Source organism: Podarcis melisellensis (assembly GCF_964234715.1).
Source record: "Podarcis melisellensis genome assembly, chromosome: 1".
In the NCBI taxonomy this organism is placed as follows: Eukaryota; Metazoa; Chordata; class Lepidosauria; order Squamata; family Lacertidae; genus Podarcis; species Podarcis melisellensis.
Genome location: NC_138528.1, coordinates 71,691,516 through 71,707,780, shown reverse-complemented (window position 1 = coordinate 71,707,780; position 16,265 = coordinate 71,691,516). Strand labels below are relative to the sequence as shown.

Genomic DNA, 16,265 nt, shown 5'->3' with positions numbered 1-16,265 from the left:
CTCCCTCCCTGAAATGTTTTTGGTTTATATAGGGAGAAATTTTGGAAAATTGGAAACAAGGAAAGAGATGGTGAATATGGATCTTGTTTTTCCCCTGCCGGAAAGAGTTGTGGCAGCCAACAGCCTTTGATATATTGTGCACGTCCTGGTTCACGGATGTGGGAAGTGAACTTTGAAGGGGAGGTGCTAAGTACACATCAATTCAAACAGCTCTTGTCATCACCACCTCTGCCTGTTGTGACTCTAAGGTATTGGTCATAGCAATATAATCTTTACGTGTTTGTGTTCATCTTCATTGTGGTTTTCCTATAGTGGAGAAACAGTGCTGTAATGTTTGTGACTAAGGTCATGGGGTGGGTGAAGGTAACGTTGGCTGATGTCAGTTGAGAGTTTTCTTAGAGTTTTCTTTCTGCCCTGCTTTCCATTGAGTGTGGTGTGGTGCTTGTGGTACAGAGATACACAGCAGGTGTTGGTGGAGTGTAAGATTGAATTAGGGCTTAGGGAGCCCAAAATCTCAGCACATATGAAAGCCTAGAGGCTGGGGCTCAATTCACATGTTTTGCAGAGCTACCACTTTGTGGGTACCAGTCCTCACATTTATGGAAGTGGTGCATGTAGCCTGGGCAAATTTTAACAATGCAGTCATCTTTTTGAACAAACTGCTAACTGCACAGATATGTACCGGGTTTCTGAAAGCAGCCCAGCTGTAAAGACACTGTTTGTGGTGGATTTATATGTTGCTTAATCTAACGCCAAGCTTTTCAGATGATTACATCTGATTTTTGTGGGGTTCGCCAGTCCTTAAGAGAGGTTGCCAGGGAATCACCTTCCACTGAGCTAGCTCTTCTTTGAACATTTTTCTGGATCCAACCTGATAATTTATTAATTGGGAACAAATATATATATTGGTGGTGGGTTTTTTTTAATGCAGTAGAAGAAATAAAGTTCAGGGAAAGATATCTTCTCTAAACCAAACAAATATAAAAGGGTTCAACAACAAAAAAGAACAGCCATACATAACTGGGCAATGCCAAATAATTCAGAATTATACTTCGATTCTTGAAACAAAAATTTAAGTAGTGCTTGATCCAACAATTAAAACTGAATAAACCTAATTGATTAAACTTTATTTCTTTTTAAAGGGATGATCTGGAATATAAAGTTTCAGCCTGTTCCCCTCAGTCTTTGGCTTTTCCTAGGCTGCTTTATTTGAGGTAAATATGAAGCCATTTCTTCTTGTAGCCCTGCAGCTAAAACAATTCAGATCAGCAAAAAAATTTAGTTGACAAATGGTACATTTAGGTTAAGTGATCTCTTTCGGCTTTCTTTTTTTTAAATGTAATTTTTATTAACCGACCAATCAAAGCAAATCAAGTCACATCACATAAATTCCGAATTACAAAGCCAAATTTTAAATTTTTGTTGAGGGGACCCATATTTCAAGTTTCAAAGGGGGATTCCGATTATCTTCTTGCTACTGCGTTCATATCCAAATCAGTCCAGATAAAGTTCATAATTCTATCCGGTCTTATCTTGCTGTTTCCATGTCTCATCTTGTTCGTACATTTTTCTTTTTCCTTTATGCTCTCTTCTGATAATCTCCGTAAGCAGATAAACACCAATTATATCCTGTGTGGATTTTTCCGTTCGACCAATCCTCATATCGTGATGGCTTCCATCATGATGGCTTCACTTTCATAAATAACATTGCTCTTTCCATCATTAATCTCAGGGTCTGTCATTTTTAAGTCCCACTGAGGAGTCTCACCCACAGTATAAAAACAGCTCTTTCCTCCTCCCAGACTCAAGTCCTCCGACAGAGCTTACCAATATGGCGACGGTATTTTTAACTGCGTCATTCCAGAGCTTTTCTTAAAGCATGCTTTGGTTAGAAACTTTATCTCCACACAGTCGTAAATCCACAGCTTAAGTCATTAAAGCGGCATTTCTGACTTGTGGGGGGTGGTGGTGGTTTCTTGTTTAATCACATAGAGGAAAGAAATAAAGGTTTTTTTCCCCCTCCCCCATCCAGTCCTTTTGCCATACCGAGTCTTGGCTGTCTTCTCAAAATTGATTCTTGTTCTTCCGACTCGTCTTGTTTATCAGATAACTCTTCAATTAGCAATCTTTACTCCCCCTCCTTCCTTGAAATATGTGCATTCGCTTCTTCCTAATTGTTGCTTTTGAAGTTCTTGCAGCTAGTGGCGCGGATCAGAGACGGCGTCCAGGAGTGCCGAAATCCACAGGAGGGCATTCTGCCTAGTGCCCCCATCCCCTCAAATTCGGGGGTGGTATAGGGCACAGCAGGCAAGGGCAGCCCCCCCCCAATCCTGGGGGGGGGTAGGGAGGCTATTTACTCCCATCACAGCCTCCTAATTACCCCCTGTGGGTCGGAGAGATGTTATTGTCAGCCATCTTCCGATGCGCCCCTAGTGGCCCCTGTCTTTCAGCTTTCTATTATTGCATTTCTATTATTGCATTTATATCTCACCTGCCTTCCATGTTGCTCAAGATAGAAACATGTATTTTGTCCCTGCACCAACCTTGTGCAGTAGGTTACGCTGAGTGAGACCACATTCACACCATACATTTAAAGCACTTTGATATAGTCATGGCTTTCTCCAAAGAATTTTAGTAGCTGGAGTTTGTTAAGGAAGCGGAGAGTTGTTAGGAGAATGCTTTCCCCCTTACAGAGCTACAATTAATAATAGTAATAACAAAATTTTATTTATATCCCGCCCTCCCCGGCTGAAGCTGGGCTCAGAGCGACTAACAAACAGTAAATATTACTATAAAGGTAAAGGGATCCCTGACCATTAGGTCCAGTCGTGGCCGACTCTGGGATTGCGGCGCTCATCTCGCTTTATTGGCCGAGGGAGCCGGCGTGCAGCTTCCGGGTCATGTGGCCAGCATGACTAAGCCGCTTCTGGCGAACCAGAGCAGCGCACGGAAACGCCATTTACCTTCCCACCGGAGCGGTACCTATTTATCTACTTGCACTTTGAGGTGCTTTCGAACTGCTAGGTTGGCAGGAGCAGGGACCGAGCAACGGGAGCTCACCCCGTCGCGGGGATTCAAACCACCGACCTTCTGATCGGCAAGTCCTAGGCTCTGTGGTTTAACCCACAGCGCCACCCGCGTCCCAGTAAAATAATACAACATTCTAAAATCATTTCATTATAAAATTCCCAGAGTTCCCTGTGAAGAGGGATTGATTGTTAAACCACTTTGGGGATGGTTGTTCTAGGAGGGGAATAGGGGTCTCCAAACAGCTTTCTGCACTCTTTGCTACCAGAATTCTTTGGGGGAGCCCATTACTGATTAAGGGGGTATCATAGGGCTTTAAATGTATGTTGTGAATGCTGCATCATGGAAGGTGTTAGAATGTTGTCATTCAAACTTTTTTGTGTTGTGATCACAACAAATTCTGGATACCCACATCTTTTTTCTTTACAGTGAGCACTGTGTAATGACATGGACAGAAAGAGGCATTTATATTTTCATTCCACAAAATGTTCAAGTTTTGCTCTGGAGCGAAGTGAAAGGTAAATTACATTATTTGTAGTGAACTTGGATCTCTTTTATGTGCTCTTGAAACTGTACATACGTCAGTATAAAGTTCACCATGCTTTTGTGAGAAGTGAGGTTGATACCTGTTTCGCCATGAATTGGAAGCTGGTGCACGCAATGTGTTGCATCAGGCAAAATGGGTAATGCTAACAAGACTTTTCTACATGAGCATGTACTTTATTTCTTAATAGCCACAAGTGCTTGAAACAGTCCCCTGTTTTAGATAAAGAATGGCATAAAGACTGAAAATCAGGCTTGCATTTCTTACAAGCACTGGGACAGGCAAATTGCTCTTGTTTGTGGTGGTGATTATTAGTTGTGCCTGAAGAAGAAAGCATTCTCCTATCTAGTTTTCATATGTTTAGAAACATGAAAATCTTGAAAGGTGCAATCAGACTGTTTTAGTTAATATGAAGTATAGTATTAAACATTGGGGAGCTCTGCACTGACTCTTGTAATCTTCTGTTTTGCCTAGATATTCATGATGTTGCAGTATATAAAAACGAGCTCTTCTGTTTGCACACCAGTGGAAAAGTCTCTCACCTTTCCCTTCTACCCGTGGAAAAATGTATAGAACGTTTACTTAGAAGAAGCTTTTGGACGCTTGCAGCCAGGGTCTGCTGCCTCTTCCAGAATTCTATTGTCTTATGTCGGGTAATCAAAGCTTAATATATCATTTTTTAAAAATGTCTTTTTAAAAGCAGTTCTGACAAATAGGAAGTCTTGCGATGCAAATAAAAGATAATCTATTACCTTAGGATCCAGGCCAACGTGGTAATCAAGGAACTTCAGGGTTTTTTACACCTTGCTTCTCCCCCCCCCCCGCAGCAGCACCCCAATGCTTTGAGGGTTTTGTGTTTGTTTGTTACAGTCAAGCGGTGTATAAAGTTATGATATAAATAAAATAGTAGATTTTAACCTGTTTAATAAAACTTTATGCATTATTAGGCAAGAAAAGCTCTTCCCATAGATAAGCTAGAGCATTTGAAATCTCAGTTGGATCTTTCAACACAAAGTGATATCATTACTCAACTTGAAGAACTGATCTCAAAGCTGGAGCCTTTAGATTCTGCATGCAGCAGCAGGAGGAGCAGTATTTCTTCACATGTAAGCGTATTCCTATAAATGCGATCCATATTATAGCTATATTTTCATTCCCTTAAAATTATATTTTATCAGTGCTTCATTATAGTTAGCTTTTTTAAAAAAGTGGGTACATTTTGTGCACTTGATATTTATAATAGGAGCTATAGTTAGGGCTGTATTTTCTGTTCCAAGATTCATCTATTATGCATCTTGAAGTCACAATGCTAAGGTATAGAGAGAGCTTTCATAATACAATAAATATGCATATAATCAAAATAGTCTAGGAATAAATGTAATCTTGCTTGGAGGCTTTTTCTATCTGCAAAACCAACCTTTTTAAAAATAAGCAACACAAATGTTACATTTATTGGAATACAAATGGCGATTGTGTTTTCCTATCACACATGTATTATATTTTGCATGTAACACATATCACATATGCATTATATTTGAGTAATGTTGCTTGGGCTTCTTTGTTTTATTAGTTGCATGTGTCCCAGTGTTTTATTTTTATTGTATCGTTGCTGTTTTGTGAGTTGTATCTAATGGTGTCACTCACCTCACAGCAAGACTTTTGTCAGTGGAAGGAAGTAGTTTTTAGCCACTGAATCACTCACGCCCCCCTAAATCTGCTTCAGAGGCTTGCGAAATCCTTTAGAGCAGATTTTAGTAGGTGCAGACACCTATGGGGGGAAAAGGTGAATCACTCCAAATCATTTCCCTCCCTGTTCTGCTAATGGAAGCCTTACTGCCAGCTGAACAACACCTTTTGGATACAACCCTTTGTATTATTTATTGCATCTTAGTTCCATTGTTCTGTGTTATGTTGATAAGCTGCCCTTAGAGCATTTACTCTCAAAGGAGGTATAAAACTATTTTAAATAAATAATTTGGAGTTTTATAATATCGATGAACTCTAGAAATAGCAAGGGCATGTTCCTGCTCTGACTTCATATGCATTTCCCATTTATTTCATTAGGAGAGTTAAATGTGTGCTCTTCTGTACTAAAATCAGTGGCTTGTCTTTTGGCTGGATCAAGGTTATAAAGGCAGACTTTAAAAGCTTACATTATGATTTCTCAATAGGAAAGTTTCAGCGTATTAGATTCTGGCATTTATCGTGTTATTAGCCGAAGAGGCAGCCAATCTGATGAGGATTCTTGCTCCTTACATAGCCAAACTCTATCAGAAGATGAAAGATTGAGAGAATTTCACACACACCAGGAAGAAGAGCACCAGGAATTTGGTAATACAAACATTTATTAAATACTCATGTGTGTATCCTGTAAATAGATGGGGATTTGCTGCAGGCTCTGAAAACAAGGTTGTTGCTAATTCCAGCTCCCCTACAAATTATCATTTAACTTGTTTATGCAGCGACAGTTTTGAATGCTGGTGTCATGTTTTCCTCCAAAGTAATTTATTAAAATTAAAAGGTTGTACCTCATCATTTAAGTAACAGGTGATGTAATTCTTAGGTGGAAGTCTGATAGTTTGTGTGAGAGAGACATCACTGCTTCATGTCATCTACTCTTGATGTTGCTGCCCTGTCATGTAAATGAAGGTTGCTATCCTGTTCGATTCATAAAAATTGATTCATAAATTCACTCAAGTAGAAAATCATAATCACCTCTGCTGCTTTCATGGCTCTCCTTTAAGATTTTGTGTTCAGAAACCTGTTAGCCTCTTCTGCTACAGTCAAGCTATTGTGAAACTCTGTAAGCACCTGAGTTCCGTATCTCAGAGTGACACCAGCTTTTGGCTGACAAGGTGATTCAGTGTTTTATAGGAACTAAGCAATTCTGTGTGTAATGGTGGGGATTCAAAACTTGGAGCTGTTTCACTTTTATGGCTGAAATTGTATTCCTTCTGTAAAATGGAAGGAGGTTCATTGGACCTCAGGAGGATAGTTTAGTCTTGTACATGAAAAGTAATGTTTTGAGTCATTACCACATTATCAATGGTTGGCAAGAGAGCTTTGTTTATTGTATGCGGTGTTTTAAGGGAGAAATGTCCTGGTGATAAATACTCCATTCTTTCAATGAATATTCCCCTAGAACAACAGTAGTTTGAATATAGATGACCGGAATATGGGGGTTTACCAAATTTGCTGGTAACGTCAAGCTGTAGATTTTGCATGTTTTGGATTATACATGTATGCTTTGCTTGGTGCTGTTTCCTGATAGCATTTGTAATGAATAGTCCCTTCTGTTCTTTGAAGGGATTCCTTTGTTCTCACTCATATACAAAATTAAGATTTTTAAACTGCTGTAATTTTCTCTTGGGCAAAATATAGTCCCTTTTAAATCTTAGCTTTGGCCTTGAACAAGCTGCATGTTTGAGGGTTTATTTGCAAGAATGCTTCTAATTCCATAAATTAAGATGAAGAAGGAATTTAGACATTCAGGTTTCTTGAAACAGCGGTAATAGCAGCAAGGTTGCTTTTCTTGTGTGTTCCCTATGCTCTTTATTCTGTAAACCCCTTGCTCTTCCCTTTGGAGGTTTTACACTGTAAGCTCCATTTGCCGCTTGTCACTTTGCTTAATACATTGTGGAAATGATCTGTTGCTCACTCTAAAATATCAGTGATATTGAGGCTATTCTCTAATCTCTAAATTAAGTGTTGCATAATTGATTCCAGGAGACACTGATATAGATATAGGTATAGATTAGATATAGATATAGATATGTTTGTGTGTGTGTTATATACACACCACACACACACACATTTGAAAAGTCCTCAGGTTCTGTAGATTCTAAATTGCTGCCCGAACCTCAAATGCATATTAGCAGTGTGTTTTAGGACTCTTATTTCAAGCTGCATTTTACTACAGATGCTTTGAAACTAGGCCCAAAGTTATCTGACAAATTGAGGAGCTTTCTTAAAAAAGTATAACTGCTAGATCACCTGGTGGTTCAGATTGTGTTGTTATTTCCCATATGATTTGGCAAAAGGTGGCAGTTATGGCTGAATGGCTTTTGGCATTGATACCTACTTGAAGGAGGTGAAAAAAAATCTGTTGTGAAGCACAGCATCTGATCAGTCCTAAGCATATGTTGTCAAATCACTCCATTTTATGACTTTTAAATTTTAATTTTGTTTGTTAGACACTGTATCTCATGCTTCTGTGATGGTCGACACTGATCGGAATGAGACTTTTCTTCCATTCAGTATTCCATTGTCATTCCGTTCCCCATCTCCCCTCGTCTCTCTTCAAGCTGTCAAGGACAGGTAAAATCACATGCGAATTCCTCACCCATTACATACTTTTTGTTTTGTCCAATCATTAAACATTACTTGTAACTCATGCCACATTTTTCCATGCTAGCCTTTGACTCCTTGAAACTAGCTAGCTGAAGGTGGGCTGGGGTTAAAAGTCTTTACTTAATCATTAAAGGACATAAGAGTGTGGTGGGAAAGTTTACCTTATCCTAGGTGGCTCATGAATCTTCAGCTGTTTACCACTAATTTTAACATGTGGGTCATGCTTCTGCAACTGTGAATGTTTTTCATTATCCTTCTTAACCTAGCTCTTCATTACAAGTATAACACTATACCATCCCAAGTAGTGCCAGTTTGGAATGCTTTGAGTGCTTAAAGGCAGCTGTAGGGTATACAGAGCTATCTAGTAAGGATCCAGTGACTGACCCATGGTCAATAATATCCTCAATGGTGAGTTTTAAAACCAATAGGAGCAAACAATTAGCATTAAAGTCAAATAAGTTCTCTCATGATTGGAACCAGATGCAGGGCACAATCAAGGAGTTCTCAGACCATGGATTCAGGATCGGGAGAGGAGATTTGAAATGGGATTGATGCCATTCATAGATATATAAGAAATATATAGTTAAAAGATCCCACCTCTATAGGTACCCAGCACTTACTACTGTTTCAAACTTCATATCTGATTAACTGTGAGGTCCTAAAGTTATCAGGCTGTGTCCTGCTTGGAGGCCTCCGCAGAAGACTCTTCTGATTATTAATTTCAGCACAAGACAGAGAAAGCATTACTTTCAGGTGATATGTGGATGTCTCTTCATTCCTGCATTGAAAAATTGGCCATAGAACGGTCAAATAAAATACTGAAATTTAAAAGATATTTTTAGGCCTTTCTATTGAATTGGCAATGAAGAATCAACCAAAATGGCAAAGTAAATGAATAGGTCTTTAGGGGGGAAAGCAGATTGCTTGCCTTTGGGCCATATAGTGATGCTGCATTTTAACATTTTAGAGGCTGGAAACCACCACAATGGAATTGATAATGATTATTTTGAGGGTTGCTGTAAGACAGCCTTCCCCATGACTTTGATGGGAGTTATACTCTAAAATAACAGGAGGGCACCAGGTTGGTGAATACTGTTCTAACACCACCTCACTCTCCATCTTCCACTTGTTTGAGAAGAGAGTGTCTGAAAAGGGCTATAGTATGAGATGTGAATTCTAACCTTCTTGAGATTATGAGCTCAAAAAGTTCAGTATAATGTACCCACAATGCTCGTAACTGTTGTTCTGGTTTAAAGTGGCTACAAAGGATAATGGAACAAAGAAATAGAAATTAACTTCTTGCTTTACAGTTTTCCAAGGACCATATAGTTTTAGTAGTCCTTGGTATAACCTAAAACATAATTTGCACCCAGCACAATCCTCCAGTTAGATTAACACAGTGTGTTCAGCATGGCATTTGCATACTTTGTAGACTTTGGGGTTTCTCATCATGCCCAGATGTTTCCTCTCTCCCACTTCCTTTTTTTTCAAAAAATTGGTCAACACTGAGCCTAATGAAGAATTCTGTACACTTGAAAGCTTTGTGATATTGCTTTGTGATCGTAATAAAGGTGTTGGTCTACTGCTATTCCTATTTTCTAATGATTGAATATCTGTATCCACCAGCAATTTTTGCATACGTGGGAGAAAACAAATGTAATAGTGTTGATTACTCTCTTCTATTTAAAAGAAACAATTCTACAATCTAACATGCTAAAAATTGTATGAACATTATAGAAACAATGCATCTAATCTTGGCTACACCAGCTCCCTGATTTCACTTACCTTTGTTCATTTATACATAGCCTAAGGCCCCAAAGGGACAGAGGTGGCGCTGTGGGTTAAACCACATTGCCTAGGACTTGCTGATCAGAAGGTTGGCGGTTCGAATCCCTGCGACAGGGTGAGCTCCCATTGCTGGGTCCCTGCTCCTGCCAACCTAGCAGTTCAAAAGCATGTCAAAGTGCAAGTAGATAAATAGGTACCGCTCCAGCGGGAAGGTAAACGGTGTTTCCGTGCGCTGCTCTGGTTCGCCAGAAGCAGCTTGGTCATGCTGGCCACATGACCCAGAAGCTGTATGCCGGCTCCCTCGGCCAATAAAGCGAGATGAGCGCCGCAACCTCAGAGTCGTCTGCAACTGGACCTAATGGTCAGGGGTCCCTTTACCTTTAAAGCCCCAAAACATGAAATAAATAAAACTGGAATGAATGGTGTACTTTCAAGTATTATGTTCAATATAGGAGTGCTATTCCATCAACAGTGTTAAGTGGGTAGATCATCATAGAAGCAAGGATTTGTATTTGAATTTTCCACTTTTTAGGTTCAGCGTTTCCCTGAACACATATCTTAATCCCAGCAATCGGCTGATTTGGGGTACTAGTCCTTTTAACCATATTTTCTTTAACCTTGCTTTAACAATCCTAGATCAACATTGTTTAATGTTCTAAAATCTCTGCTTATGCTGACCAAAATAATTTTGCCTTGTACGCACAGAGCAGCAACATATATCATCCATCCTCTTGATCTGCTTTATATATCTGAAGAAGATCTGTGCAAGCTCTTGCTATGATAAATTCTGAGGTGCCACACGACTGCCTTAATCTATGGTTTTTTCCTTTTTGGTGCTCACACAATGTTTACACTTAACTTACAGTGTTTCTAGCTTTGTACGTAAGACGACAGAAAAGATTGGTACTCTTCATGGGAGTCCTGATAGAATCAGACAGGACATTAAAGATGAAGAACAGCTTCCAGAAATGACTGCTAGACTAGCCCAACCCCAAGAGGAAGGAGAAGAAGACGAAGAGTAAGTAAAAGCTCCTTTAGCCTGTGCAGCAACCCTTTCCTTTCAACAGGGTGATGAGGCAGGAAGAACAACTGCATTTTCGGTTGGCTCTTTAACTTGTCATCATGCAAATGTATTTCTGAATCACCCATTTCTAGTAACATACCGCAATACTACCAAAAAGCAACCTTTGGCTATTGGAAGTGGCACTGGAATCCAGCTATGCATTTGACTTTGTGACATGGAATACCAAGCTTACGAAGAAAGATGTGCTTGGGGTAGGGTTTGGTAACAGAAATATAGTAATAAACCCATGCCCAGAAACACGCCTGGGAATGCATGGTCATCATTTTTAGATGAAGAGAACATAATTCTGTATTTGTAGCGCTGAAAAATATGTGAGCAGAGCCACCAAAGTGAAAAGAAAATGGAAAGGCTTTGGTGCTTTTATACTGACCTGTCTTCTAGGTGGTATAGAGTTTTACTGAAACAAACTTAGGAGTAAGACAGGGAAATGTTTTTCATTCCTCCCACTGGCTATTAAAATTAACTTTTTCTTTCAAGGCTTGAGCTGCAGAGCCAGCCTCATGAAGAGGACCCCCTTAAAGACCTTGGGGCAGAAACTATGGAGACCCTGTAAGTAAGGCATCTAGTGTTCTGAGGATACAATATGCAGAGAGGAGAACCTTGAGCTCTTTATCAAGCAGGGGCAGGATCGAAAAATATTAAAAACATTAGTAGAATATTTTGTATAATTTATATTTATAAAAAAGATTTATATACCGCTGTATTGTAAAGATATATCACAGTAGTATACAACAATACAAAAACCATAAAACCAAACAGGCAAATAATTAAAAAGTTAAAAGCAAAAAGAAATAAAAAACAAACCCCAGTATATTCCTGATCCTTAATTTCCCCATCCCTGATGGTTGCTCAGCTCTCATTCACCTGATGCTGCCATGATGTCAGGTGGCTTAACTTCAAAAGGAAGTATCAGGAGGACACTCGCAGGGGTGGTTTGGATTCATGCTGTGCCTGAAAATGAAGATGGATCTGTTCCCCTTGGAAGCTTTAGCTGAAATTTTCAGAGTAGAGCCAATCTGGTTGTAAGTCACTTTGGGTTGCCTTGGGCAAGATAAAGCGACCAACAAATTTACTAAATCATCATCACAATCACCATCACCATGCCAGGGAGCTTAGTACCCAGTTTGAAAGGTCCTGCTTGCAGAGTGTACTCTTAATACTCCTGATTGTTCCTTTGCAGCCATGCCTTTCTCTGCTACACATGTCATGTTTGGTGTGATGCAGGTGGGCATGGTTGGGGTTAGCCTCACAGCCTAAATTAACATACCTGCTGGGCCTAATTTAGCTTGTGAGCTACAGATTCCCCATGCCTGTTCTACGCAGATGAAAGTTGACTGTTTTTAAAACTGTGCACGAGGTAACGCTATGATAATATTTCTCCATACACTGTAATACTAGTTCTTAGAAAAGTAGCTTACTGTTACATTTAAGATTTATCTGGAAGTTTAGGAGCCATGGTTATTAACTCTGGAACATCAAAGCTGGCTAAGATGGGGCTATGAAAGTCCACACAAACCTTCCATTCTCCAGAATGACTCACTGTGTTGTTTTTGCACATATGTGGAACAAATTTTCCATATAGCTGTATTGTTGGAAAGGTGGACTGAACTGTGCCCAAAGTATTAATTGTGGGTTGCAATCCTAAAAACGCATATAAGAGATTCTTTACGAAAACTACAATGTTGGCAGTATAATTTGCTTTCTTTTTCTTGTGGGTATAAAATCAAATTGTAAGTTTGCATATTTCCTTTTTGCAGAACCAGACTTCAGGATCCACTAGTTTTGTTACAACCACAGTACTTGAGAGCAGTTTTGCTAAACTGGATTCCATTTCTGGAAAAAACATTTAGATTCGAGGCATCTGCCGTTTTGGATGAGAGCTCATCTAAGATAGACAATGAGATGCCTTTGCAGCCGGAAGACCAGCAAGTTTTCAAAGAAAATGTGGAAATGCCTCAACATGATGAATGTGCAGATATGGAACAGTTGCCTGTCTTGAGAACAAACTATGAAAATGATGATGTAAATAAAGAACAAGAAGACACCTGGGAAGAAAATACCAGGCCAAATAGTAGCAGTCATATTGATAAAATACTGAGCAAACATCCGAAGTCGGAAACCACCTTTAACCATTCTTTTCAGATTCATTCCCCATGTTTCATACCAGAGAATATTCAGAAAGATCTGGTAGAGCTGGCAACTTTATGTTTTGAATTAAATGTATATGAATACTCACAAATTAATGGTGAACAGTATGTGGAGCCAGAAGATTCAGAAGCCTTGGCTTGTAGTTTCATAAAAGACTACTTTTTTCTTCTGGATCTGGAAAGGCTGAAGCAATGTATTATAACCTGTCATAGCAATCATCCTAGAGTTTGGGAGACCTATGTGGAAGGATTAAAAGGTAAGCATGGCCATCAGTCATGGATGCTTTAGCTGAGATCCCTGCATTGCAGGGGGTTGGACTAGATGTCCCTTGGGGTCCCTTCCCACCCTGCAGTTCTATGATTCTCAAGTTGTATGAATTCACAGTGCAGTTCTAGACACACTTAACTTGAAGTAAGTCGTATTGAACTCATTGGGGCTGATTCCAGGCAGATCTATGTAAGATTGAACTGTTGGAGGATCTTGTGTCTGTCATTGTGCCGAAGCTTTATATAGAATTTGTTCAAAACGAAATTTGTTGAAAATACTTGCAAGCTGAAATATGGGGCATGCTGTCTTCGGTTTTCCATGGCAATTGGCTATGCTCTGCCTCCGCAGTTGGAATTACAGTTGGAGGCAGTAGTGCTTCTGAAAACTAGTTGCTGGAAGCACAGAAGGGGAGAGCGCTCTTGTGCTCAAATCCCACAGGCATCTGCCTGGCCACTGTAAGAGCAGGATGCTGGACTAGTTGAGCTGTTGGCATCATACAGTGGGCTTTTTATATGTTTACTCCTAATTAACATTAATGCAGTTGAAAGCTTTATCTAACTCCCATTCATAAAAATAAAAGTAAAATCCAATTAAAATATTTCCTGAATTACATTGACTGATTTTTTTCTTGTTACCATTTATCTCTTAAGTGTTCCCCCCCCCCATTTAATGTTTATGTGAAAATTAGCACGTTTCCTGTTCTTAATGTTACTTTTCAATATGGTTGTTGTTACATGTAAAATTATTGGTTTCAGAACTGACTCGGACTAGTCCAGTCACTATGGCCCTGGAGAATGGAGATATGTTTAGAATACTGAAATTGCTAGTGGATCTGGGTCCCTGGGATGCTCCTGTGTTGCTAGCACATGTCCTAAGGTATTCACCATTTGACTACATCTCATTTAATACTAGGCTTGCGTACGTAGTCACTCTTCAGAGCAGTCTTCTTGCATTTTTATTAATGGGAGGCAGTTTCATACTTCCATTTTCTCGGGCTGGCCCATAATATTTCATTACCTGAGGTGAAGGGCAAGATGGCACCCCTTCCCATTATATATACAGAAGCTGACTTAATTCATCACTGATGATGTGACTGTCCTTCACAACACCTGAGGCAGTATGGTGGCAAAAACATGTCTTATAGCATCCATAGCTCTAGAGTCCAGCAGAGTGGAAGGGTCAGAGGCCTTTTGAGGAACAGCCCTGGAGCTGATGGTGCTGCTCACTTTGCTCAGTGCAAGTGTGAGGAACCTCCCCCCCCCCATGTTGTTGAACTACAACTCCCATCAATTCCAGTAATCGTGGTCAGCAGCCAGGAATAGTGGGAGTTGTAGTTCAGCAACAGCCAGAGGTCCAAAGGTTTCCCACATTTGGCCTAATGTTAAGACTGACCCTTGTTTCCACAATCTAGTTTCAGGCAAGCCTCACTAGTATTGTGATAAACCTTGCAGTTATACAGGGTGAGTCCTTTAAAAGAGGCCCCATGGATACAGAGTACACATGTTCCATGGGGCATCTTTTAAAAGACTCACCCTGCATTTGCAGTGTTAGCTATGTTTAAATGTGTGGATCGATACCATGCTAGTAAATAATAATTCTGAGAATTGTTTTCTTAAATAAGTGTGACTTTTGTGTCCTCTCCTGTTCTTGTATAGGCTTTATGAAAAATTTGGAGAAACTTCGCTAAGGCCCCTGATCAAGTTTTGTCCCTCGATTTTGCCTTCAGATATCAAGCAAATTTGTAAAAGCAATCCTCAGCATTTCCTGGCATATTTAGACAGTCTAATCAAATCAAGGGCTGAAGATGAACGGTATATATTGTACTCTCTTACTCTGTGGAACAAAAGTTAAGGAATGGGATGCATGGAAGTAATAATTAGGGTAGCGGTGAAAGGGTAGCGGTAAAAATCCTCATTAGAGGATTTTTAATGGGAGGTTGGACTAGATGACCGTTGTGGTCCCTTCCAATTCCACAATTCTATGATTTTAAAAGATTTGTTGCTTCTTAATGACATTAGGTCTCTGAGAAGGGAAATAATATCTTGAGTGGGTAGTAACTTAGCAAAAAAAAACCTGCATACATCAAATTTATGACATGGTTATTTGAGAACTTTTTAATACAGTATGGTTGTATACAATAAGGCATTAAACATTTATTTTGGCTCCTTGTAATTGGATGATAATTTCTTTTTAAAAGGCAGCACTACTTAAATGACATTCAAGTATGCCATGTTGTGAAACTAGTCCTAGTTGCTTATATGTTGTAAATCCTTTTTATTGCCAGAATACACATATAATTAGCAGTGTACAATCTCTTTCTAGGCTGTCCTTCCTGGGATCTCTTCTTCATCCTGAGTCATTACGATTAGATTGGTTATCTTTGGCAGTTTCTCAAGATGCCCCACATACAGCAAGTACAATGGATGCCCAAGGAAATCCACGGTATGAATAGCGTTTGACTCAAGCTTGCTGTTTGTCCACACTTCATAATTGTATTCACATTCCTAAAGGCATTGTCTTTTGACAGTCACAAGGACAGTCACAAGATCACCCAGCAGTCTTTTAGCTTCAGGAGAGAGAACTAAGACAGAATGCATGATATATAATTGATTTGGATAACCTTGCTCTGTGTGGGGGTGGGGAATTCTATTAAAAGATACATCTTTGCTTAGGACATGGAAGGGATGGGAAACCCTTGGCCCTCTATATGTTGTTGGACTCCAACTCGTATTAGTCCCAGACAGCATGGCCAGTGATCAAGGATTATGTTATTAGTTGTTTATTAAATTTAAGTTCTGTCCTTCCAGAGAAGCCCAGGGTGATAAGCGCACAGCTAAAAAACGTAATTCCAGTACAAATGAAGATTGGTAAAGATCTCTACTTAAAAGGTACAGTCATACCTTGGATCTCGAAAGCCTTGGCTCCCAAACAAATTGGCTCCTGAACGATCGAAAGCCGAAAGCAAGTGTTCCGGTTTTCAAATGTTCTTTTGGAAGCTGAACGTCTGACGGGGCTTCCGCGGCTTCTGATTGGCTGCAGGAAGCTCCTGCAGCCAAT

The 16,265-nt window shown here is 39.7% G+C and overlaps 1 protein-coding gene across 3 annotated transcripts in view; it reads left to right on the top strand.

The window, feature by feature from the left end:
- The window catches only part of HPS5 (HPS5 biogenesis of lysosomal organelles complex 2 subunit 2), a 29,535-nt gene that overhangs the window by 7,936 nt on the left and 5,334 nt on the right, over nucleotides 1-16,265 (top strand). For all 3 annotated transcript variants that reach the window (XM_081903547.1, XM_081903548.1, XM_081903546.1), the window contains exons 7-19: nucleotides 33-248; nucleotides 1,143-1,214; nucleotides 3,457-3,545; nucleotides 4,046-4,224; nucleotides 4,519-4,677; nucleotides 5,743-5,902; nucleotides 7,765-7,888; nucleotides 10,575-10,727; nucleotides 11,271-11,342; nucleotides 12,551-13,197; nucleotides 13,964-14,084; nucleotides 14,864-15,019; nucleotides 15,531-15,650. In XM_081903547.1, coding sequence (XP_081759673.1) covers nucleotides 33-248; nucleotides 1,143-1,214; nucleotides 3,457-3,545; nucleotides 4,046-4,224; nucleotides 4,519-4,677; nucleotides 5,743-5,902; nucleotides 7,765-7,888; nucleotides 10,575-10,727; nucleotides 11,271-11,342; nucleotides 12,551-13,197; nucleotides 13,964-14,084; nucleotides 14,864-15,019; nucleotides 15,531-15,650 — 2,268 coding nt within the window. The remainder of the gene's footprint in view (nucleotides 1-32; nucleotides 249-1,142; nucleotides 1,215-3,456; nucleotides 3,546-4,045; nucleotides 4,225-4,518; nucleotides 4,678-5,742; nucleotides 5,903-7,764; nucleotides 7,889-10,574; nucleotides 10,728-11,270; nucleotides 11,343-12,550; nucleotides 13,198-13,963; nucleotides 14,085-14,863; nucleotides 15,020-15,530; nucleotides 15,651-16,265) is intronic.